The sequence below is a fragment of the Lissotriton helveticus genome, chromosome 6 (assembly GCF_964261635.1).
Source record: "Lissotriton helveticus chromosome 6, aLisHel1.1, whole genome shotgun sequence".
Lineage (NCBI taxonomy): Eukaryota > Metazoa > Chordata > Amphibia > Caudata > Salamandridae > Lissotriton > Lissotriton helveticus.
In genome coordinates, this window is record NC_136067.1 from 1,696,705,239 (window position 1) to 1,696,731,606 (window position 26,368).

The following is a 26,368-nucleotide window of genomic DNA, read 5'->3' on the forward strand; positions in this document are numbered from 1 at the left end:
GAGCGCACTGGCCTAGAGTTGTGCAAAGTAGAGAGGCATAGCTTGAAGTGGTGTAGAGTGCAGTGGTGCACAGTAGATTAGAGTGGCGTAGAGTGCATTGACCTGGAGTGGCACAGAGTGTACTGGTGTACAGTGGATAAACAAAAGAAATCCAACTAGTGCTATGGAAGTTGAGTGATCAAATGGATAATGAAGCACTCACTGTTTGTGAAAATACCCCTCACACACCAACAGGCCCCTTGGTGTCATGCTTCATCATCGGGGTCTTCGCACCCCTCTATCGGGATGCGGCGTGCTGCGACCTACGGCTACGCGGGAGCACTACAGGTGTTGGCTATGTGTGGTGTCCAGTGTGTGGGTTATGTTTATAAGTGAGTAGGGTGTGCGGTGAAAGTTAAAAAGTACCTGGCGCTAGAGTGAAAAACCAGCGGAGCAGCGTGCGGGGTAAGACGGTGACCAGAGCGTCCTGAGTCTAAAGCCATTGATGCAACACCCCGACGTCCCACTTGCTCATGAAGCCAGCAAATTAAGCTTCAGAAGTCATTGTGCCTCTAGCAGACCGCTGTAGGCACACTTAGCCAATTTAAACTTTTCACTTTTTATGTAAATACACTTTTTATGTAAAAAAGACGTGAGTAGGGAAGGGAATCTGTGCCCCTGTCCTGAAGAAGGAGCTTGTCTCCGAAACATGTCGACACAAAAAGCACACCAGAGGTCCTGTTCATCAACATAACAGGTCAGACCTCACCCTGCACTTTCTTTTAACAGTACCAGCCGGAGTACAGAATAAAATTTCTTTTTCACTCTAGCGCCAGGTACTTTTTAACTTTCACCGCACACCCTACTCACTTATAAACATAACCCACACACTGGACACACACATAGCCAACACCTGTAGTGCTCCCGCGTAGCCGTAGGTCGCAGCACGCCGCATCCCGATAGAGGGGTGCGAAGACCCCGATGATGAAGCATGACACCAAGGGGCCTGTTGGTGTGTGAGGGGTATTTTCACAAACAGTGAGTGCTTCATTATCCATTTGATCACTCAACTTCCATAGCACTAGTTGGATTTCTTTTGTTTATTCATGTACCATTGGAGCACGAATCCAGCGATTGGCTCTACCTCCCCCCTATGTTTCTGGTGTACAGTGGTGCAGAGTAAAGTGATGTAGAGTTAAGCGGTGCAGTGCTGCAGAGTAGTAAGTCGTAGAGTACTGTGGTATAGAGTGCATAGGTGTAGAGTGCAATACAGTTGTGCATAGTAATGTGACATAGAGTGCAGTGGCGTACAGTTCAGTGGTACAGAGTAGATTGGAATAGAGTGCAGTTGTGTTGTGTATTGGTTTTGAGTAAAGTGGTGTAGAGTGCATTGGCGTGGAGTACAGTGACATGGTGAGGAGTGGCACCAAGTGGAACAGAGTGGCGTAGACCTGCAGTGGCATAGAGTAGATTGTTTGAGTAGAGTGAAGTGGCGTAAGTAGAGTGGCAGAGAGCGCAGTGTTGCAGAGTATACTGTTTTAGAGTTTAGTAGTGTATAGTAAAGTGGCGTGGAGTGCATTGGCGATGAGTGAAGTGCGGTAGAGAGCTTTTGTTTTGAGTAAAGTGGTGTTGAGCGCATTAGCATAGAGTGCAGTGGTGCAGAGTAGAGTGGAGTGGCGCTGAGTCCAGTGGCGTAGACGGTTTCAGAGTAGAGTGCGGAGTAGATTAGAGGCAATTGGCATAGAGTGCACTGGCGTACAGTGGCTTGGTACAGAGTAGAGTGCATGAGTGCAGTAATGCAGAGAAGGGTGGCATAGAGTGAAGTGGTGAGGAGTGGTGTAGAATGCAGTGGTGTAGAATGCAGTGGTGTAGAATGCAGTGGTGTAGAATGCAGTGGTGTAGAATGCAGTGGTGTAGAATGCAGTGGTGTAGAATGCAGTGGTGTAGAATGCAGTGGTGTAGAATGCAGTGGTGTAGAATGCAGTGGTGTAGAATGCAGTGGTGTAGAATGCAGTGGTGAAGAGTACTGTGGGGTAGAGTGCATTGTCGTGGAATGGTGTATAGAAGAGTGTAGTGGCGCAGTATGGAGTGGTATTGAGTGCAGTGGTGTGGTGCAGAGTGGAGTAAAGTGGAGTGGAGTGGGGTAACGTGGAGTATGCATGGTATGGTAGCGTACTGCCATTACAAAACAGCACATCTTCAATTGAAATTACCATTACATTTGCACTCACATACAGTTTTGCAGTAGACAGCGCACAAACGATAATGTGTGGAAATAGATAACCCAATGTATTAATTTGATAATCAGCACAGTTCATTTACAGACATTGACTTTTTGTTGTGAGCTAGAAAAATAAATAACATTGTACAGCCTTCCTCAAGCAGTTCCCAGTAGCCAGCATGATTGCCATGTAGCCATATAAATCATCTCACTTCGAAGTCCGAGGAAAAACGTAGACACTATAGCTCCCGGGAAGACACAGATTGACATTTAACCTCTGTCTTTCAATGCACAGCACACGTGACCAGGTGAGAACAAGATTTAAAGGCTTGTTTACAGAAAGCGAGTTTGTATAAGAATACAGTAAACAAGGTTTGGGCAACGGGAGGGACGAACTTGAGCTGGACAGCCTAAACCAAATAAAACCAGTAGATAGAAAGACAGAAAATGGGAGCTACAAACCATGAAGCCAATTGGAAGCAACAGCTGGAATTTATTTGTAGGTCAACTTTCTGAATGTCCCCAAGATTTCTTTAGCAAACCAGACAGATGTGCTGTATGGCCGGCTGCGACCTAAAAAGGAAGGTTTAGGCCTGGCAAAAGGTTTATTTTGCCAGTTTCGAAATGGCAGTTTAAAACTGCACAAACAGGCTGCAGTGGCAAGCCTGATACATGATTTAAAGGGCTGCTGAAGTGAGTTTCTCAATCAGTGCTGCAGTCCCCATTGTGGCGTTTAATTTACAGGCATTGGGTACATGTAATACCTCTTTACTAGGGACTTACAAGGAAATTAAATAGGCAACTGGATGTAAGCCAAGTTTGTCCTAAAGCCAACACAAAAGGCTTCAGAAATCAGAACTGGTGAAGGCAAAAGGTTTTGGGGTGACCATGCAGAGAGGGCCAGGTCCAACGGCACCAGTGAAGTTTACTAGGCTACTGCTGCACATCTATTTACACAAGCCCTATGTAATCACTGGATTCCCCCATTGCCTCACATGCCTGCAGCCACATTTATCTGCAGTGATACTCAGCAATATGGTGGTACTCTTAAGCTGGGTCAAATATAGGGAAGATATTATTGTACTGTATTGGTATTTATATGGCCCTTTCTAGTCCTGATGAATTGTTTTTTAGGATGGGTTGCGAGCTATTCCTTGGGAGCCCCGTCTTAAACATTTAGTGAAATATTACAATGGTTGTTTTTATACTCTGTGAAATACAAAAAGAGTACCTATCTCTAAGAAAGCACGCTTGATTTCAAAATAAAACTCCTTTGCAGGATGGCTTCCTTATTTAAACATCCTTTCATCTTCTCATATGCTTTCAAGCTCTAAAACTGAGCATCCACAGGCAACGTCAGGAGGTCTGGCTTTAATGTGCCAAAACCTGCAAAATGTAAAACAAAACAGAAATGCCAATACTGATACTTTAATTAGTATATTATTTTTTCAACCATAAGAAGTCACTTGATCAAAAAATAGGAAATGCTATTTAATAGCTGTTTTATTATACAAACATGGAATTTAAAGGATACGTTAATTTTGACTTTCAATCTGTACTGTCAGAGGACAGAACATTTTCTATACAAAATGAAAAGGAGAAAAAAGTAGTTGGACACAAACCAGGGCAATAAAATCAACCGTACATTCATCAGTCAATCATATCACAGTCATACCACAAACATACATACATTCAAACTAACAATACTGAACCTAGATGGGATAAAGAATAAACCAATAGGTTAAGTATTCGGTCTGCTGGCTGAATGAAAATGTAAGTATTTACAATTATTTACACAGTACATTAATTTGTATTAGAATCCATTGAATTATAGTAACTAAACATGGATCGGTGTGTAAATCGCAAAACCAAGTGTAGCCACAAATCAACACTAAGGCAATGGACAGATGGGAGCAGACGCTGGAAAAGAAGAAAGCCTACGCGCTTCAAATCCCTAGGGTTTTGAAGGGATTCTCATCAGGGCCAGATTACTCAACAAGGAGCATATATCCAAAAGGAGCAGATCGAAAAGTGGAAGAGTGTGAATCACCTGTGAGATGATTGATCTTGTGTCCTTGATTGTAAATTGTAATGGGGGGTGGCTGTCCCGATTAGAAATGGGGCACTCTGGAGAGGGTTCGTTTCGTTTGCACCGTCAGTGCTGAGGAGATTTCCTGGAATCAGGCGGAGTCGGCAGTCCGTTACTGCTTGACACAATCCAACGGCGTTTCGAGAGGCGCTGCTTACTCGCGCATACCCTAGGGATTTGAAACGCGTAGGCTTTCTTCTTTTCCAGCGTCTGCTCCCATCTGTCCATTGCCTTAGTGTTGATTTGTGGCTACACTTGGTTTTGCTATTTACACACCGATCCATGTTTAGTTACTATAATTCAATGGATTCTAATACAAATTAATGTACTGTGTAAATAATTGTAAATACTTACATTTTCATTCAGCCAGCAGACCGAATACTTAACCTATTGGTTTATTCTTTATCCCATCTAGGTTCAGTATTGTTAGTTTGAATGTATGTATGTTTGTGGTATGACTGTGATATGATTGACTGATGAATGTACGGTTGATTTTATTGCCCTGGTTTGTGTCCAACTGCTTTTTTCTCCTTTTCATTTTGTATAGAAAATGTTCTGTCCTCTGACAGTACAGATTGAAAGTCAAAATTAATGTATCCTTTAAATTCCATGTTTGTATAATAAAACAGCTATTAAATAGCATTTCCTATTTTTTGATCAAGTGACTTCTTATGGTTGAAAAAATAATATACTAATTAAAGTATCAGTATTGGCATTTCTGTTTTGTTGTACAGTTTGTAGGCTCAGCCTTACTGATTAGAGCTTACCCCAGTTGTTCTGCGTCAAAACCTGCAAAAGGCATTTATTCACACTTGAGACTGCATGCTTTAGCACAAAAAAAGCCAGACCCTCTTTCTCTTATGCATGTTCATCTCATGTCTCTTGTTGGTTAAGAGCCCTCTTTAAGGGGTGGTAAAGGTGACATGAACGTCTGTCTCCTTTGCCTCAAGAGGTGCTGTCATTTGTGTCCGGTCTGAGAGTGGAGAATGCATCTAGCCAAAGACCTCACCATGGTTGAAGAAATTCAAAGTGACTACTTTTACAAGTAAATAGTGATGTTCAGTCCGTCAAGTAAACAACAAAGTTAGTCTCTGTGCCTTCGAAGGTGTTTCTATTGTTTTCCCACTTTAAATCATGTATTATTTAGTATTGAATTGCACTGCCAGTTTTATGGTACCCAAACCCATGTCTGCATACCAAGGTGACAAATGGGGGTGGGGTCGCACACTACTCACACACCGGCGGTATCGCGACTATGGTTAATGTAGTTACGTGTTCCGCGATGCATCTTCTTTCGATTTTCTGCTATCTTCGCTATCCCTGGACACGTGTTGAGGGGTATCACCCCTTGTCAACAGGGATAGGCCGTGTACTGGGGTTGCCGGTGTCTGCCAAATATCTGCCAGGTTTAGTACCACTCAGGCGCGCAGGTGCGGGGTCCCAGGATCGTCAGCCAGCTGCTCAAGGGAGCTTTAACATTACAAATGGGGGTGGGGTCGCACACTACTCACACACTGGCGGTATCGCCCCTAAGGACTATGGTTAATGTAGTTACGTGTTCCGCGATGCATCTTCTTTCGATTTTCTGCTGTCTTCGCCATCCCGAGCCTGGGACCCCGCACCTGCGCGCCTGAGTGGTACTAAACCTGGCAGATATTTGGCAGCCACCGGCAACCCCAGAACACGGCCTATCCCTGCTGACGAGGGGTGATACCCCGAAACACGTGTCCAGGGATACTGCGTAATTTGATTTTCAAGTGCATAATTTAGTTCTCAACTGCTGCCTAATGTCAGTGTCCCACATATAGGTACTGGTTCTGCGGTTGGATGCCGAACAACCTCTTACCTTTGCCTCCAACATCCTTGTGTCTCGACTCTTACTACTTTAGGTTTTACCAGTCCTGTACCTATGTCCCTCCGCTGACCAGAGTGTAGTAGTGTTCTGAAGAAGAGCACGATTCCTCTCCAGTGAATTCATGTTTTTATGTCTCGCTTGACAGTCTCTCTGTCGATTGCCTTATGTCTCGCTTGACAGTCTCTCTATTGCCTATTACTACCAGCCCTTTGAAATGTACATAGAGTGGACTATTTTTTTTTTTTTTTTTTAATATTTTCCATCTGGCTAATCATGGCTGCTTGGTGTACCATTCCGCCTCCTGGAAGCCTTGCAGTGCAACGCACAGGGCCTTTTTAAATCCCTATAGTATACTGAATCATCACACATTACACTGGGCCCTAAATGCATTGAATGCAAAAACCAGTGGCGTTTTTGCTTTATTTTTTAATCGTAGCATAATTAGTAAAATAGTTATTTGGAGCTAAAAAATGTAACCACAATTATTGGTTTTGCCAGTGCTTATTTCTGTAACGCGCCTCTGTGTCTTTTGAAGGGAAGAGGATGGATGATACGCACTTTCGTCTAGGTGACTAACGCTTTGTGATGCTTTTCCCTGCAGACACACTGGGCGAACCATCAAAGACGTCATCAACATGGGCTCTTACAACTACCTGGGTTTCGCCGAAAACACCGCCAGCTCGCTTAAGTTGGTGACGGAACAAGTGAGGACCTACGGGGCAGGCGTGTGCAGCACACGGCAGGAAATGGGTACGTAGGCCGAGGCCGCGCTGTCCCCGTTGCTATGGTTTCCGTTGCTACCTGTGCTGCATTTCCGGAAAGCCGACGCCACAGAACCTGCTCTGCTTGTTGTTCAGCGTGACATGTTTATTATATTAGTTGCATTTCCTTCTTACAAGCACCACTCCTCTTTTTTTGTCCAAGAGAGTTTGGGGCGTGGGCCATGTACAAATACTAGTGCATAGGATTTCAGTCTCGTCTCGTTAAGGCTTTGGGCAACCAGTGCCAGCTCAGTGTCGACACTTGATACGTCACATAATCCTGCTGACTTCGGAAGCATTGAAACAACAAAAAAACAGAAGGCTCGTATCAAATGCCATCAGCCCATGTAATATGCACGCCAGCGCCTTGGCTGCCTGCCGACAGTAAATCTATCCAGAGGGAAAGAATTCCTCAAATTCTTGTGTAATAATGCTGCGTCGCAGTTAATGATGCTTGCAGCTCCCAGCTCGTGAGTTCAGACTTTAGATCCAGTGCTAATCTCTCCGATCACGCTTCTACCACCGTGCCCAGTGCGGAGACTGATGCCCAATATGCCCCTGACCGCTCCTTCTGTTGGCCCGGCTAAGACCAGTTACTGTGGAGAGAGGGGCTCGGAACAGCAGGAGCTGTGGCTACCATGGTTCGAGATGGGCGAGCATACAGCCCGCGCACAAGCAAAGATCTGAAAATGTTTGCAATTTAAAACATACAAAAACATCAAGTAAAATATGATACACTTTTTTTAAAATGTTTATAGAAACGTTATTTCCTTAACATGGACACTTTGGTAATACTTCACAGTTATAGCAGGGCACTGACAAGTACTTATTACAAGTGATAGTTTTTAAAGATAAGATGGAACTGTTAGTGAGCGAAGAGGTAAGATAGTTGTCATGTAAACCTTTACTGCCCCAGTTTATTATACAGAAATTATATAGTCTATTAAACCAAATCAAATTCACATATTTGCAATTGCTCTAATACGCCGAAATTAGGAAAATCGAATTTTGGTGACAAAAAATATTTGTCTAACATTACTCAGTTTAATCGGGAAGCCGTGATCTATCCAGACTTTCTGGATTCACTTTGTGCAAATCAATCAGTAAACGGTATCTATTTGTCTTTCCTTACGTTAAGGCATTGTGTTTATGTGCATTTTTCTGCAGTTTTTATATAGCGTGAACTTTGAGCACTATACATTAGCACCAATTACATTACACATTCACATTTTATAGGCAAGGGGGAGTAAGGTTTTCTAGGTCCAATTTGTGCAAATCAACCAGTAAACGTATCTATTTGTCTTTTTTGTATTTTAAGACTTTGTGTTTACATCTGTGCATTTTTCTTCGTTTATTATGTAACGTGAATTTAGAGCTCTATTCATAAGCACCAGTTACATTACTCTTTTTATAGGCAAGGAAGCTTAAGTGATTTGCCCAGAATTACAGCATGTTTCACAGATGCAGAGAATTGAATCCTGCTCTCCAGTTCCATAGTCGGCAGCTTTGGCCGTAATGCTGCATCCTGGGTGGAGAGAGGGAGGCAGACAGAAGTCATATGAAAGCTCAGCTCGTTATGGGCTTGAAGTTCCAACAGGACCTAGAACTGAGCCACAGCCAGACTTCAGGCTTGAGCTTAGCTTTAGGTATCAGTGGCTCTCCCACCTCTACTATTGGTACAGCAGGCCCAGTGGCACTGGAGTCCAGACCCCTGAGGGGGGCCATAGAAACCTGGTAGTTGCCGTATTTTACTACCCCTACAGCAGTCACAGGGCCATTTTCCTTGTTTGACCCAGGGCCCTTGGCACCCTTGCTACGCTTCTGATTTAATAGGGTCTCTAAACAACTTTACTACAGATATAAGGGTGCTACACAGCAGCTTGGTAACAGTAAAAACCAAACTGGGGTCTGATGTGGAGGAAGACTTGACCTAGGCATGTCTTCGATTTTGAATCTTTTATCTTTATTTCTGGTTTTAATATTAGTCTCTACTGAAACCGACAAAACTTCTTATACAAATGTTAAAAATCCTTTTTAACAATCGGATAAGAACATAAAAAAAGAAAGACTGCATGGGAACCAGCGGGAGATTGTGGTGCTAAATAAACGTACTTGGCCTCATATGCAGTAGTCACGCCATAACTGGAAATTACAGCCTTAATATTAGATGATGTTGTAGCCGTAAAATTGGCCATAAAAAAGAACATATCAAGCTCTTGATTTGCACCATTGGAAAAAGTGTAATTTTGATGTTCCTCTTGGTTCTTCTTCCATTAATTAACCTGTATTAAATCTTAGTATCATTCTACTGCACTTTAAATATATATTATAACACACTTTCCTAATATGTGTTCGATTTGACCAACATCCGTAATTACGGTTGGATAATGTTTTGCTCGTCCGAAATATTTTTTGTAATTTTTTTTTAATAAATCTTTTTATTATTTTCAAGACAAAGAAAAAAATAGACATACCAGGTGCCATACATTCAGACATAATAATAAGGTGAACATGCATAGAAACAGGATAGATACTAAGCAACGACAAAAATGGTTGAGACGCCTACGCTAATGGTTGAAAGGCAGGATATGCAACAGTACAGTATACGATCCACATTAAGCGCCAGCCCTCAGAGCCTGCCCACCCATAAATCAGGATAATAAAAGAAGCATGAGCACCAGATACTAGAATACAATCAGTCAGGATTTTCCACCAACTACACTTATAAAAGGAAGTAAAGGAGAGTGCGAAGAAAAAGAAACCGTTAAAAACAAAAAAGAGGACAAAACAATAAACCCATCCCCCCACCCTGCACCCCTGCATATGGCTGTCGCCTAACCCCAACTGGCAGTGTGCCTGTCGCCCCAACTAACTAAATACTAAAAAGTAGAAAATGGAGGAGGGCATCTTCATACATGCCCCCGGTCTCCCCTCCCCCCTGCCAGAACCAAGAATCCCCAAACTGAGGTCAAGAAATCTATTAGGCTGCAAATACGTATCGCAACAAGGGAAACTTCAAACACCGCCCAGCCTCCCGAAAACATCATGTTAGCAAACCCTGTGTCCAGCAAAACTCTATGTCAAACCCAGTCACTCAGTCTCATCCTTGACCCTTCCGATCAGACGTGTGAGCCCCTTCCGGACGAACTGTCGCTTCCGCAGGATAGTCAAAGCACAGAGAAGCTGTAACGAAGTTCAAACCGAGACGTAGCAGAGAGATGAAAGTGCTGAGAGCTCCGTCGGGTCCAAAGACTCCCCACACCGTCATGAACTCCCAACGTTGTTTCGTCCGCCATCTTAGCGGTGCCGATGTATAGGGGAGTGACTCAGATTCGTACCAATAATAGTTCCCATCAAAAGTCTGCGGAAAGGGAACATCAAGTAGTCCTTCCATAGTCGGCAACAATCGTAGGCCTGACAATCCATTTGCGGCATCGAGTTCACTATAATTACCCCAACCACTGGTCAGAGCCTCCGACATCTCCCATAGTACAGGGTCTGCTTCCTCCATCGAAGTGGCCATCTTGGGTATCTCGAGTCGTTCATTTCTTGTAGTGGAGCAGGGTCCGGTCCAATCCACCCAATCTCAAACAAACGCGCTGTCATTGTATGAATGTGGGCTTCAAAGCAAACATGAAGTGACCCTATGGCTGCCAGCACAGTTCGTAGTGATGGGTCACTCTCGGTCCGTTCCACCACTCCTCGCTCGGTTTCGGTCATATTCACGTCCCCAGAGAGCCGGGTCTCCCCGGGGGGAACAGGGGGATGTGGAATGGATGACTGCAGAGGGGGACTTGACGTTAGGTACAAGAACAGTCCGGAATCAGCCACCGCAGTCGGAGATCCCAACCCAGCGAACACCGACGGGGCCCTAACCGGGCCAGGGACCCCCGTCCACCGCTTCCATTGTGCATCATCACCCCTCCTTCGATAATCCCCAAGTCAGCCAATCGTCGTCAACATTGATCCAAGAAATACTCCACTTCGGTAGACCGGACCCTGTCACACAACTACAGCCGATGTTGTTCAACTGGAACCCGGCTGGGCCAGTACTCGAGACCCCGGCTTCCAAGGCCGAAAACTGCCACTCGACGTATCTTTGTCTACCAAACAGGTAGAAATCTCGGGATCGCACCATTAACCTCTAGTCCGGTTCATACACACGGAGGCAGGGCGCAAAAACAGGATAAATAACAGGATCTTCTGGCAGGAGTCGGAGGTCGGCGGAGCCGGAAGCCTACGCGGCCATCTTGTTTGCTAGCGTAGCTCCTCTACTCGTCCAAAATATTGATATGTCATTGTAACTTTAATTCCAGTACAACTGATCTGTCTGGCAACTAATATTTGTTACTTTCAATCTTCACATCCAGCAAGCACATCTCCTTCGATCACACCACAACTCTCCATTGGACGGACCACAGATGTGTTCACTTCAGCTACAGAACTACCTCGACCCACAACCCCCCACAACCTATTCCACGAAGAAACTGGAACAAAATCACCACCGACCAACTCCTCACATCGCTCAATCAAAACACGCCCTCCCTCTCATCGGACCCAAACCAAGCGGCTACCGAACTCAAACAATGGATCACTCACAGCGCTGATGAACTAGCACCCTTGAAAAACCACCAAACCAAACAGGGTAGCAAAAAAGCCCCCTGGTTCAACGAGGACCTTAAGAAATCCAAGAAACTATGCCGTACTCTCGAGAAAACATGGAGAAAAAACCCAACCACTGTCAACCTGACCACCCTCAAGACAGCCACCCGCAAACACCACCAACTGATCCGTTCCACCAAGAAGTCAGCATTCAAGGATCGACTCGACAACAACGCCCAAAACAGCAAGGAACTATTCAACATCGTCAAAGAATTTACCAACCCCACCACAGCCTCAAACGACATCACTCCCTCCCATGAACTCTGCGACTCCTTATCAGCTTTCTTTTATAACAAAATCGCCGACATACATAACAGCTTTGAGAACACTTCCAAAGAACAGTCCACTCCACCCACCTCCGAACCTAAACCGCCCCCTAACATCCTTAACGCCTGGAACCCAATCACCACTGAAGACACCATCCGCCTAATGAACTCCATCCACTCAGGCTCTCCAACCGACCCCTGTCCCCACCACATCTTCAACAAAGCAGACTCCATCGCACCCCATCTCCGTGATATCAACTACTCCTTCAACTCCGCCACCTTCCCGGAAAGCTGGAAACACGCCGAACTCAGCGCACTCCTGAAGAAACCCACAGCGGACCCCTCCGAACTCAAGAACTGCCGCCCCATTTCCCTCCTCCCTTTCCCTGCCAAAGTCATTGAGAAAGCCGTCAATAGCCAGCTCACTGCCTTCCTTGAGTCCAACAACTCCCTCGACTCCTCACAGTCCGGCTTTCGAGCCAAACACAGCACCGAAACCGCCCTTATTGCAGCGACAGACGACATCCGAACACTACTGGACAACGGAGAAACAGTTGCCCTCATCCTACTTGACCTCTCCGCCGCCTTCGACACGGTCTGTCACAGCACCCTCATACAACGCCTCAGCAACATCGGCATACAAGGAAAAGCCTTAGATTGGATCATCTCGTTCCTCGCCGGAAGGACCCAGAGAGTCCGACTCCCCCCTTTCAAATCAGAAGCTTCCGATGTCATCTGCGGAGTACCACAAGGATCATCACTTAGTCCCCCCCTCTTCAACGTTTACATGAGTCCCCTCGCTTCCATCGCGCGACAACACAACCTCAACATCATCTCCTACGCTGACGACACCCAACTGATCCTTTCCCTCACCAAAGACCCTAACATCGCCAAAACCAACCTCCATGAAGGCATGAAAGAAGTAGCCGAATGGATGAAAAACAGCCGTCTAAAACTTAACTCAGACAAAACGGAAGTTCTCATCCTAGGATCATCCCCCTCTGCCTGGGATGACTCATGGTGGCCATCGGCCCTGGGCACGGTACCCACACCCACAGATCACGCACGTAACCTGGGCTTCATCCTAGACTCCTCCCTCTCGATGTCCAGACAGGTCAACGCCGTCTCATCATCTTGCTTTAACGTACTTCGTATGCTCAAAAAAATCTTTCGTTGGATCCCCACCGAAACAAGAAAGACTGTCACCCACGCTCTGGTCACTAGCCGACTGGACTATGGAAACACCCTCTACGCCGGAACCACAGCCAAAGTACAGAAAAAACTCCAACGCATCCAAAACGCATCAGCCAGACTCATATTGGACATCCCACGCCAAGCTCACATTACCGGCCACCTGAAAGACCTCCACTGGCTTCCCGTCAACAAGAGAATAACGTTCCGTCTCCTCACCCACGCTCACAAGGCCCTCTACAATCTAGGTCCCGAATGCCTCAACACACGACTGTCCTTCTACTCACCGACCCGCCAACTAAGATCCTCCAATCAAGCCCTCGCTGCAGTCCCACGCATTCAAAGATCCACCATGGGTGGAAGATCTTTCTCCTATTTAGCGGCCAAAACCTGGAATTCTCTCCCCACACACCTCCGCCTCACCCAGAACCACATTTACTTCAGGAAGGAACTTAAAACCTGGCTATTCGATAAATAACTCACCCCCTTCCCCAAGCGCCTTGAGACCCTCTGGGTGAGTAGTGCGCTATACAAATTCCTGAACTTGAACTTGAACTTTATTTTTATTAACTGATATCAGAGCTGCTGTATGAAAAAGCTATGCAATTTGAAAAACACACGGGCCCCCGTGTAAAAAGGATAATAACCTAACAAGGAAACAACTTACTTGGAAAACAATTTCGCACCGGGCATAGTGCTCAACATTAGACTGTGTAGCAGTTGAACCATGGATCCATACTTAAATCATGCAATCAAAAAACCAATGTGATATTAAAAATGGTCTTTTTTATTATTTCTCCTTTTTTTCTTTCTTATAGATTATTTCAAGTATTATAAAAAACATACATACATATAATAAATAGTTTTTGATACAAAAGACACTTATGTACCGTAAATCTTTCCCTATATTTATCTGGAAACCACAAGTTGTTCCACGGTATGGTATGCCTAAGGGATGCAAATGTAACAAGATGATAAACAAAATCAATCACAGTTGATCCAATACATTATATTGAAATTATATTCTATAACACACCAGACTTGTGTCAATATCACAGAAATAGTCACAGATGTTAATTATCACATATTGTATATGTACTGATTTTGAGAGAAACACTGGTTACAGGTCTTTACTATCACCTAGTTCAACGGCTACACAGTCTAATGTTGAGAACTATGCCCAGAGCGAAATTGTTTTCCAAGTAAAATGAAAAAGCTATGCATACTCCAGTAATGTTGAACTGTAGTATTTCTGCTGCTTTTCTTTCTTAATATAGAGAAGCTACATGAGCGGGACAGAAGTTATTTCTGTATGTAGGTGTTTCATGTGTTTTTGGTAACCGTATTAATTCCATCGTGATATGCCACCTAAAGCTTCACAGTAAATATGCGACAGCCTAGCTCCAACCTCAGACTTTGAACTGGAAAACTCATTTTCAAAGAAAGCGGTTTTTTAAAGAATTTTACCTCAATCTTATTCAAATAAGTAGCATTTCTAATGTTCCACTCCAGAGTATGTCTTATAAATCGTTAACAGATTGCCAAGTGTTTTGACCCTTGTAAACAGAGAAACATATTTATACTTTAACTATATGTTGTAAACAATGCAATTTACTTTGAGCCCTACACATACTGAACATCTCACGCCTTTGAAGGTTTATCACGTGGCCTGATGTGCCTGTAAAAAAGTAATCTTTCACTGTTGGGTCATTGTGCCTTTTTCTTGCACAATTTCTGCATAGAATACAGCCGTAGGCTTTACGTTTTTGCAATCCTTGATAGCAGCCCTTTCTTATGGACTCCTTGATGTTTCTTGACACAGGTGTTATAGAGAGCACTTTTTGGACAGCGCACAAGGAAGCACTTAAGAAACCCAGATGCGAATGTTGCCAGTTAGTTAATCTGTCCACACACTCCAGTATCCATTGGTTTACCAGACGATCGGCCCATTTCTCTTTGGCGGACTACCATTTTGTTCAGTACCTTTAAACACTACATGCCTAATACCCTTTCTTCAACACTTTGGAAATTTTTTCAGCATCCCTTTTCTGCCTATTTCATTCCTCAGTTCACTTTATTTGAAGCTGGCATGGGACATACTCTGGCTTCGCTAGATTTACCGCGGGGGTACACTGGGGGCAGGGACTCTACGCCGCCCGTGACCTAGGACATTTGGTTGAATCCTCGGTGGTGCGAGGCCATCTATTGGATGACCTCATCTTGGTGCATTAACCACCATATTGACAAAACTTTAACTACCACCTACAGCCAAAATAAGCCATGTTAACTGGAGCCCGACCGCTACTCCTTCTTCCTTTTCTCCCCCATTAGGAACCAATCGGTGTCCTTTAAAACCGCCGGCTACTGTAGCAAACAATCTTTGTGAACAGTTTAGGTGAGTCCTATCATGTCCTGATTAACATTTCCACTGTTTTTAATTTTGTGCATTTACCTTACGAATGAGTGATATGATTATAGCATGTTGATAATAGTGTTCTATACTTATCACTCACTATGACTCCACGTATGCCAGGGCATCTAATACATTGATCCTTTCACGAGCACTATTTCACTGGATAGGTAATGGCTATCTTAAAGAAAATGCTTTTATTAATGGGTGATTCGAACATATTCCCTTACACATTTTTTCCCATATTCAGGTCTACTATGAAAATACGGGGTATATAGCTTTCACTTACCTTGTAGTGTAGATAGTATGACGTTGATCCTGAAGAAGTGTCCTCATCAGTTTGACATTTGAGACACGAAACATGTTGATCATTTGAGAGTAGGGCACATACCACTAGACACGTTTAACCTTCAGAATAAAGTTTGGATAGGACTAACTGACCTATTTTAACGCACATTTCCCTTACATCTACACACACTAGGCCCCCCACCTCTACTGCACCCACCGGAAGGAACAAAAGATCCCCGATAAAGAGCCCCGGTTCCGGGTGCCCGTCCGGTATTGCAGCACCTACCTGACGAGGGGCAGGCTCAAATGATGAAGCATGACACCTAGCTTGCTGGGTGTGTGAGAACCCTAGTTCCAAAAGGAGAATTCCCTCTCCTTCCATCACACATTAGTGGTCCCTAGTGACCCCATATTTTTTATTTATTTATTTATTTAGAAGCTTGTAAAGCGCGCGGCTACCCCCAACGGGGGTGTCCCGGCGCTACAGACTGAAGGGGCACAAAGGAGTCAGGCGAGGCGTGGTTATAGATTGGAAAACAGACATGTTTTCAGCTTACGTCGGAACGCTGGTTCATATGTGATCAGCTGGAGACACAGTGGGAGGCTATTCCACAGTTTGGCCGTCACCACAGCGAAGGCTCTTCCCCCCTGTCCTAGAGCGGCGGAAGCAGGGAGAGTGGAGAAGGCGAAGATGGTTAGATCTCAGAGTGCGAGCAGACTGAGCTAGCTTTAGTCTGCGTCTGAGATAGGCCGGGCCAAGGCCATTGAGTGCCCGGAACGCCAGCTCCAAGGATTTAAATTGGATACGATACAAGACTGACATCCAATTAAGTTTTCTAAGGTGTGGAGTGATTGAGTGGCGATAGGGAATGTTACAGATCAGCCTAGCAGCGGCATTCTGCACCAGTTGTAGTCGTTTGATCAAGTATGCCGGGGCTCCGGCGTACAGGCTGTTGGAATAGTCCAAGTGGGAGTTGATTAAAGCATGGATGACAGTCCTGCGTATGTCAAGGGGAAGGAAAGGGAGGATTTTCCTGATCATGCGGAGATTCCCGAAGCAAGCCGTGGTGACCTTATTGATTTGTCTCACAGGACAATTTATTGTCAAAGTGAAATCCCAGGTTTCGTGCAAATTTAACTTGGACCGGAGGAGGATTAAGTTCTGATGGCCGCCATAAAATGGAAGGAAGTAGGATGCCCTGGTGGAAGAATAACACCTCCGTTTTATCGGTGTTCAGCTTAAGGGTGTTGAGTCAGCCAGGAGGAGATGTTAACGAGGCAGCGTCTGAAGTTGGTCAAGCTGTCGTCTGAGTGATCTCGAAAAGAAAACACCAACTGGGTGTCATCCACGTAAAGGATCACTCTGACCCCCCCCCAGGATTCAGCAACCTCAGCCAAAGAAGAGAGATAAACATTGAAAAAGAGAGGACTAAGCGCAGAGCCCTGTGGTACGCCACAGGTAAGTGGTTTGTCCTCAGACACAAAAGGTCGGAGGTGGACCCGCTGCTTTCTGCCCGTCAGAAAAGACCTAATCTAGGCCAAAGGAGTATCCCGTATCCCAAAGCTGGAGAGTCTATCTAGCAGGATGGCATGCGAGACGGTGTCGAACACCGCGGATAAGTAGAGGAGTACCAGCATGGCCTCCTCGCCCGCATCCACGCATTCACGAATACTCTCGGATACCTCCAGTAGGGCAGTCTCTGTGCTGAAACCGGATCTGAAGCCCGACTGTGAGTCATGGAGAAGAAGTCGGGACTTCAGATACTCAGCTAGTTGTTCTTGCACCACTTTCTCAAGGATTTTGGCTGGCTTAGGGAGAAGCGAGATAGGCCGATAATTGCTGAACACTGAGGGATCAGCGTCAGCTTTCTTTAAGATGGGGATCAACATGGCCTGCTTCCAAAAGGAGGGAAACTGTCCTGAGAGGAGCGAAGTATTCCATATGGAAAGTAATGGGCCCACCAGAAGGGGGACCAGAGTGCTGAATACCTGGGCGGGGGCAGGGTCAAGAGGTGACCTGGACTTACATAAACAAAGCCTGGTCAGTGCAGTGTCCATGGACAGGGGTTTGAACGATACAAACCCCTCCTCAACGGGGACTCTGGGGATTGATAAAGGTGTTGCTGAGGTATGAGTGAAAGAGGCAAACATGTCAGCAATTGTGTCATAGAAGAAATTCGAGAGACCGTCAGAGGATTTGACTAGGAGGGATCGGACACGACAAGGCAGAGGGTTTGGCAAATTCCTTCACAATTTTAAATAACATTTTGGAAGAGTTGTCGGCAGCCTTAATTTTGCTGACAAAGTATTCCCTCATTGTGGCCCCCTTGAGTTTATGACATCTTTTTAATGCGGATTTATAGGTGGCTTTGGCGACGGTATCGTACGTTCTTCTCCAATTGCGTTCCAGTTTTTTACCATTACTTTTTTCTATGCGTAGGACCGCAGTAAACCAGGGTGCAGAGGGCTTTGTTCTAAGTGACACTATGGGTCTAAGAGGGGCAATGGCGTCGATGGCAGAGGAAAGTTTGGAGTTAAAGTTAGAAACATCAGTATTCAGATTGTTGGATGTCTGTCTGAAAGATATGGGCAGCCTAGGCTCGAGGGCCTCGAAGGTGACCTTGTGCCATTTTCTGCCCAAGTCTCTGGCTTTGGTGGGTATATCTGATGGCCCCATGACTGGCTCACGAAGAGGCACAGCTGTGTTCTCTTACCACAAATTAGAAGGTCATTGAATGTGAGGAACATCAATTTTAATAGACATTAGTCCATCTGGACCATCACTGTCATCTTCTCAAATTGCTTCTGTTGACAGAGGTGGTGGTGGGCTGCTGAAACTGCAGGTGTACAAATGCCTCTATAGAATTCATATTAACCTTTGCCAAATTTACTGATGCTTCTGCTGCAGATGATCCCCGAAACAGCACTGATGGTGGTGCGTGTGACAGCAAAGTGTCTGTTAGCTAAAAACACACGGCAGCCGTGGTACCTAAGGATTTACTCTCCCTCTCTTGCTCTTTTAGTTCTTGATGAGTTCTTTGTTCTAGTGGTCCTTTGTGCTTTTCTTAGGACACGCCAAGTACATCTTCACCTGTCTCAGTTTTGTAGCCATCCCGAAAAAGAACTTCAGTCCCATCTCATCCACAGCTCTAGAAATTAGACACAAAGCGACTGATTCACAAAGGTAAGTTTAATTTAAAAAAAATTAAAAGGCCTATCTGTTTGTGTGGACTTCTTCGTCCAGTGTGCACAATCTCTGCAGTTGTTAACTCGCTAATAAATTGGAGTTTTGGGAATACTGAAAAAGAGTAAACTTACCCAAATGTATAAGTTTACCTTTGTGAATCAGGCCCTAACTTTGGATGGTGAGCTACCGTACCCAACTGGCTGTAGGGTGTTCAGTCCTTATTTTGGACCTGGAGATTACTTGAGGATGAGACTATTCAAATCAGGTTGGAAGAGTTTTTTGGCTCATTTACTCTTCCACGTGGTACACCTGCTGTCAGTGGGTACCATCACATTACCATCCATGATCTGAAATGGGTTGTGAGGCTAATGTACTTGCAGCGCCACTCTAACATTTTGCCTAAACAAGTCGAAGTCACTTATTTTCTCAGCTATGCAAGCCAAAACTGATTCATTGAGGACTGTGAGCTAGAAAATATGGATCTTCAACTCCGACCTACCCACTGTTTGAACATAAAATCATGCAAGGTGAATAAGCTGAATCGTGTCTCTCATGAGTGGAAACTAAAAGAAGCTGTGATTTTGTACCTCTATTCATTGGGTTTTTACAAGGATACTCGTTAGTCTCTAAAAAAAAAGAATACAGTGCAGCTTCCTAGACTTCTGGTTTGGCTAGGTCCAGATTCCATTGAAGACGTGTTCCTGAAGATAATGTCATTAGGTCTTCAACTTTTTCTAATTTCTAAATAGCTCCACATATTTCAAAAGAATTGTGGAGCGTTGGCGCATTCGGTTTACTTCCAGGTGGCTGCACCATGTCCTTGAGATCCTGCCTTCTGGTTGTCAAATAAAACCCTGTTGTCAACCATATTGAGAGCTTCATTGGATTCCAAATGCACCAGAAGGCATTGATTACCCGAATCCATTAAGTGGAAGAAATTGTGCATCACTTGAAAGCCAGTCTGTGTTGGCAGTTTGACATAGAAGCCTCAAATGCCTTTCCCAGCAAGGTAGGCCAGTTGTGAGAAGAAAGCATGCTGGATCCAGGGATATGGTTTACAATAATTTAAATCGATGTCAGTCACTCTGCTTTGCAGTCCATCAGTGTTTTAGCCTGTGCGTGTCTTTACATACTGAAACCAGCTTTATGCAAATCAGTCTTGGCCCTGACACATAAGGAAGGGTCCTGACTGAACGTCCATGCCACATCCCCTCTGAACAGGATCACAAGTAACCCAGGACTGTTGTGAACGTATCTAGGACCCTATTTATATATTCCAGATTCATGCCCTTATGTGGTTATAACAAATCATGTCCTTATAAAGGCATAAGAATCGTATCCATATATAGACCAAATACGGCAAGGCTACTCCCATAGACTCCTAGAAAGTAAACAAACCAAGCCTCCAGCAGCCCGGGAATTCCCCCTGCTTTTGTTTTGATTTGTCCAAGAACTCCTGGAGTCAAGAAAGAACTGTAAGTTCTTAGTGATGTCTTATGTCCAACCTTACGTCAAACTCGGCACCTTCCAGGTATAAATATACCAGCGTTTGCCTTAAGCAAACACACAGTGGTTTGGAGCAGATCGGCTATCTACTTACCCGAAGCCCAGCTGTAACGAGAGCCGAAGGAAGCCGACCGTCCCATTGACGCACTGAGAGAGACGCTGTCTTTTCTCCTGCCGAGAAATCCAGCTCCAGTGTTTCCAGTCACCCTTGCGGGTTGCTGGGAGATCGAGTCCTGAGAAAGAGATACAAGACCTCCTTCATTCTATAACCAAGGTACGGAGCTGATTATATCCTTCAGAAACCAGACTTAACCCGTCCTCTACTTCTTTCAAAAAGGAAGTTAAATCCATCCTCATGGCCCAATACACATGACTAGGGTCTGCTGAATCCCTGTAATGAGATGCTTTTGCGCTCTCAACTACACAACACTTATTGATGCTAAATCTAACTATGCTGCTTTTTACTACATTTATGTACATTTAATTTTGTTATATTTCTGTTTCCTGTATAAGTAACATTTATTGTCTGTACAGCGCTCTGATATCCGCTAGGATCTTGTTCGCACTTTATAAAACTCTCCAAATAAATAAATAAATAAATAAAAATTCTTGATTCAGATTCTTGGCAAAAACTAACTTAACTTAAACTGCAGCTCACTTACTCCTTCCCACGTACTAGGCTTAGGTTAGGTACACCGGGGTAGGCGTATCTTAGAAGCACCAGTTGAGTAAGTTTAGTCAATGATTTTATGTATGTATATATTTTATCCGTTTTAAGTATCTTATGGCTTAGAAACCATATAAATGCTTTTACAGTATTATTTCATAATACTCCTTTTACTGTACGCACTTTACTTCATGACAAGTATTGCAATTGTGGCAATTCACTTCTCTTGCACGAGAAAGAGGACTGCTCAATAAATAACAACTTTTATTTAAAACGCCAGTCTCTCTATTTCTCTGCACTCCTGGTGAAACTAAGCATGCACGATTGACTGAGTGAAATAGCTGTCTATTGTTTTCCGCGACTCTGGAGATATCCTCCTTATTCTGGGGGGAGCAAAGTTGTCATGTTTATGCGGTTGTCAGAAACTAATCCCTTCTTGTCTATTCAGGAAAGTTAACACATTCCTGTTTACTCGAGAAAGTTTTTAGTGACCTCTGAGCTAGCTGGCATACCTAATTAAGTCTAACATATTCAGTAGAGACCTAGATGACCTCAGTCCTACGTCTAAACTATCGTTTATGTTCTTCCAATGCGCAGAGCCTTTTGGGAATCTAGGAACTACACTACATGGCGCCCAACGTTTGGTAAGGCGATAATCTAACGCTAGATAGTAGAGTAACTCAGTCGTGCTTTTCACACAGACCCCTTTTTCCTGTAAAAACTCCAATAGACGTCTGGAGTGGGTGAAAAGGTTAATATCCGCCAAAACTTAGTAGGAAGAGATTCCTATGTATTAGTTTTTTGTTTAGTCAACGTTGAAGGATACACTGTTCCAAAATATTGTGCACCTTATCTTTGTTTCCTTGAAACTTGCTCTGCAACAAAAAAACTTTCTGTCAGTAGAATGTCGGAAAGTGAAGACGAAAGGGAGAGAGCTAGAATAACAGCTCAACTTTTAGCAGATGACACAAGTCTCCAAAATGAAGACCCGAATGTTATAATCATTCCGGTAAATGTAAGAAAAACTATAACTATCATCAAGAGGTGGTACAGTCATATTTGTGGTAGAGGCCCATGAATATCGTCAGACAGGTATTCTATTAATGTATACATTTTCCTGAAGCAAATCCAATAACACACGATTTCCACTATTACAAAATAGAGGAATCTCCAACGGAATACGCCCCTTTCGAGGACGTTTAAATTCCACTAACATACCAAGAGCACCTGCTCTGGTTTAATGGCGCCCTAAAACATCAAAATCACATTACCAGGCTCGGTCCACTAGGTAGACCAGGAGCCACATGGCCGGTTCTAGCCAGCCACACACCACATCCCGACATTGAAAAAATGTCAAGCAAAGAACTTTTAGTTAAACTAAAAGAATTAACAAAGGCATATAGAGAATTAGTTCAATTGGCAATTGACGGTACAACCTGCCGCCAGAAATTGAAAGAAACAGATATAGCAGAACAACCTTTTGAACTTGCCAGAATCAGAAAAATCCTATGAAGAACTAGGTAGAGATAGTTTGGGTGGGAAACCACTAAAACCACAACTAACTGAAAATCCTGAAAAAACCTTTATCAAGAATAATCTCAACACTCCAAAAAAGAGGTGGGAGGGTAATAAACAAACCACTCCCAGAGAGAAACAATTTCAATCCAGAGGAAGGTCTCCTCAACGGAGAGATAGATCTCCAGAACGAGGAGGCAAGTCTCCCCAGAGGGAGCCCTCTGAGAAAAGATACAACCTTAGAGATGGGGATAAATTGAGAAAACCTGACATATCAAGATATTGATACACGTCCCTCTCGATCTTTTCAGACTTCCTCACATAAATCGGAAAGAAGAGGACGGTCAGAACACAAGGAAGAGCACGTCAAGTCCAAAGACAAGGAACCTGCTCATCAAAGTAAAAAATTACAATTTCCAAAAAAGAAGGTAGCTAGTATTAAAATAATTAAACATGCCGAGGATACTGAGGACACAACTGAAAAACGGAGAGTGGGCCCAGACAATGCTAGACAACGCAGCAGAAGTGACCATAGCTCGCAAGATCCTGATGAATCTTCTGGAGACAGTGGACACGAATGAATACATTCAAGTGGAAACTGCAGACACCAGAGTCCGCATACCCCATAAATTATATGAAATAACATTGCATATAGAGGGGGACAAAACTGGGAAAATAAGAGGTCTCTTTTGGGATAACTTATCTAAAGGCTATGATATCCTGCTAGCAGAAAGACTGACCACTAGAGTTTGCCAGGGAGTGCCCACATGACGAAGAAATGATTATGCATGCCTTCTCAAATCAAATTCATAAGAAATACACATTTGCAAGAAAATAGGCAGTGGCCCAAGCCCCTGCATTATATAAAAATCACGTAGGATGGGATGAGGATTCTCCTCACCACAAAATCCAGTTAAAAAATCAACCGACTGCACAGAGGCAGTATCCTGTTAAGCAAGAAGCTAAAAAGCAAGTCAGGGAGATCTTAGATCAACTTGAATATCAGGGGGTGATTGAAACATGCACCTCACAAATAAACAATCCTTTGTTTCCTGTCTCCAAGCCGGACGATTCATATCGTCTAGTTTTGGACTAAAGACACCTAAACTCCTGCTGCAAAACATTTGCAGTATAAAACTCACACAGTGCAGCACTAATGAATAACATTGTGCGCAAATAATATAAAACATTAGACATTTCAAATGGTTTCTTTTGTCAAAACATTGCACTTGAAAGCAGGTATTTGACCGCTTTCTCAACAATGGGGGCCCAAAAACAATTTTGGCGTCTCCCACAGGGATTCAAGAATAGCCCAGGATTATTCTCAGCCAGGGTAACAGAGTTACTACAAATGTACGATGATGAGGCATTATCTTATGTCGATGACATCTATCTTACAGACGACGACCTGGAGACACACTTGAAAAGAGTGAACACCATAATACTTGGGTTCGCAGCTGAATGGTACAAATTCAACTTTAAAAAGTCACGAATTGCCCACCTAACTGTCCTGTTTTTAGGATATGAATTATCAAGTGAAGGCAAAAGCCTAGCAGACAACTTCTTAGATAAGTGTGCAGTACTCCAAGCTCCGAAAACGCTGAAGAACTTACAATCAATACTAGGTTTCCTGAATTTCGGAAGAACATATATTCTGAATTATGCAGAGAGGGTTAAACCTCTATACGAATTAATAAAACCTGATTTCAAACCAATTAATTGGACTCAGAAATACACAGAAATTTTAAGATCATTACAAACAGACATGTTAACTAAAAAACACTGCAAACACGCGCAAACGAACGCAACCTTGTAATCCGAGTCATCCCAGGAAGATGCGGATTCACGTACCTGACCTCTAATGAGGGAGAAACGGTACCAATAGCTTATAAATCACACTTGTACATACAAGCTGAAATGAAATTCAGTTCTACTGAAATTGTTTTAACTGCTGTTCAAACTGTTGTAGCAAAAGAAAGAGCCCTAGCCCAAGGCAAGAGCCTATCTGTATTAACAGCAGTATCAGCCATCGAGGCAGTAACAAGACCACGCATTCCAAATGCTGTGGCATTAGATCCAAAATGGATACAATGGGAAAATTCTCTTGCTACAGAAGACGTGAAACACACTTTTGATCCAAACATGAAAAACTAGTTTATCTAGAATACGAACATAATATCCTCTGTCAATCGAAATTCTGCCTCTCGAACAATACACCTGTGTAATCTACACAGACAGATTTGCACAACACTACGTTGTGGATAAAAAATCTTACAATGCAGCGTGCGCGATTGTTAAAGGTCGCTGGCGCTTAGGTAAATTCAGAGCGATAATCACTAAAACTGAATCACTCAGATACTGTACAGCTCAGGGAGCTGAAATAAGATCTTTAAAGATGGCGCTTGAAAATGCCGATCACGAATTCCCCACACTAATAGTGTGCGATTCAAATTATTGCGTCTAGTCTTACAATAATGACATGCAGAAATGGATCAAAAACGGTTACAAAGAGGAGACTGGTGCCACAATAAAGCATTAAAAACTTTGGGAACAGGTAGTTCTTTTGCATAAAGAACTACAAAAGACTCAGGTGATACATACACTGAGTCATCAACGTGATGGCGTTCACGTTGCGGGGAATTCATTGGCTAACAGAGCCACAGCGGCAGCTGTTCAATCGGCTTCCGTAGCTACAAAAAAGCGTACTAAAAATCAAATAGACGGTGAAACGCTACTAGCAGTAAAAGCCTCAATGAAAGGCAACTATGCGGCGTTACCACTAAATTATCCACTCTGAAATAAATACATAATTGATGCGAACTCCGTTCCTTTTGCTCAAATCCCTGGAGTGGGGGATAGAGTAATTCCAAACACGAACCGGAGAGCTTACTTGATTCAAGAAGCACACATGGGAATGGGTCTGAGGCACCAAGAGATCTTGAAATCTCTAATAGAATTACAATCACAATACTGGTGGCCGGGGATGAGCGTGCAAATTTATAACTTTGCAATGGATTGTCAGAACTGCAATAGAAATCGCAGTTGTGAACCGGACCAGACATTTGCCAGGACACCTTTATTAGAAAGCATTAGGCTATCTATACGCAGAAATCCAGACGGAGAAATGCGATCCCATAATTATTAAGACGAGATTCATTTAGATGTGGCCCCAGCGTTCGGCTGACGCCAAAACTGTTATAAAAGATTTGCGAGTCTTTATCGGCACATACGCAATTGGCATGCTACATTCTGACCAGGGTCCTGCGTTTAGCTCTCGAGCTTACAAGGAGGCCATGGCCAGCATGGGCATTGCATTGCGGTACTCTAGTCCATTCCATCCTGAGGGAAATGCGGTAGTGGAGAGAAAAAACCGTGACATAAAGCAATCTATAACAGCGAGGGTATTAGGTTCGGGTGATGGGTGGGTCAAACATCTAATAAGTGCCCAATGTAGACTTGATAATCTGCCAAGAAATTCTCTAGGAGGTATCACTCCGTACTAACTTTTGTTTGGTACTAGAATGATCATCCAGGATCTAGATTGTCAGACTTCAGTGGTGAAACAAAAAAACCTTTGATATCAAAGATTGTTTGGCTGTTTTACAGGACTTAAATGAAACCAGAAGAAGTCTAAGTAACACAAAGCTAAAGCCAACGGACACTGAAGAAAAACCACCTGTCCCAGCAAGACCTGTCTGGATTCCAAAGATTGGGGATCTAGTCAGAGAAAAGATCGCGGTGAAGAAGGAATTTGGGCCTTCTTACAGAAAA

The 26,368-nt window shown here is 43.8% G+C and overlaps 1 protein-coding gene across 7 annotated transcripts in view; it reads left to right on the top strand.

Moving 5' to 3' along the window:
* The window catches only part of SPTLC3 (serine palmitoyltransferase long chain base subunit 3), an 822,967-nt gene that overhangs the window by 358,500 nt on the left and 438,099 nt on the right, over nt 1–26,368 (top strand). For all 7 annotated transcript variants that reach the window (XM_078649546.1, XM_078649545.1, XM_078649551.1 and 4 more), the window contains exon 4: nt 6,746–6,894. In XM_078649546.1, coding sequence (XP_078505672.1) covers nt 6,746–6,894 — 149 coding nt within the window. The remainder of the gene's footprint in view (nt 1–6,745; nt 6,895–26,368) is intronic.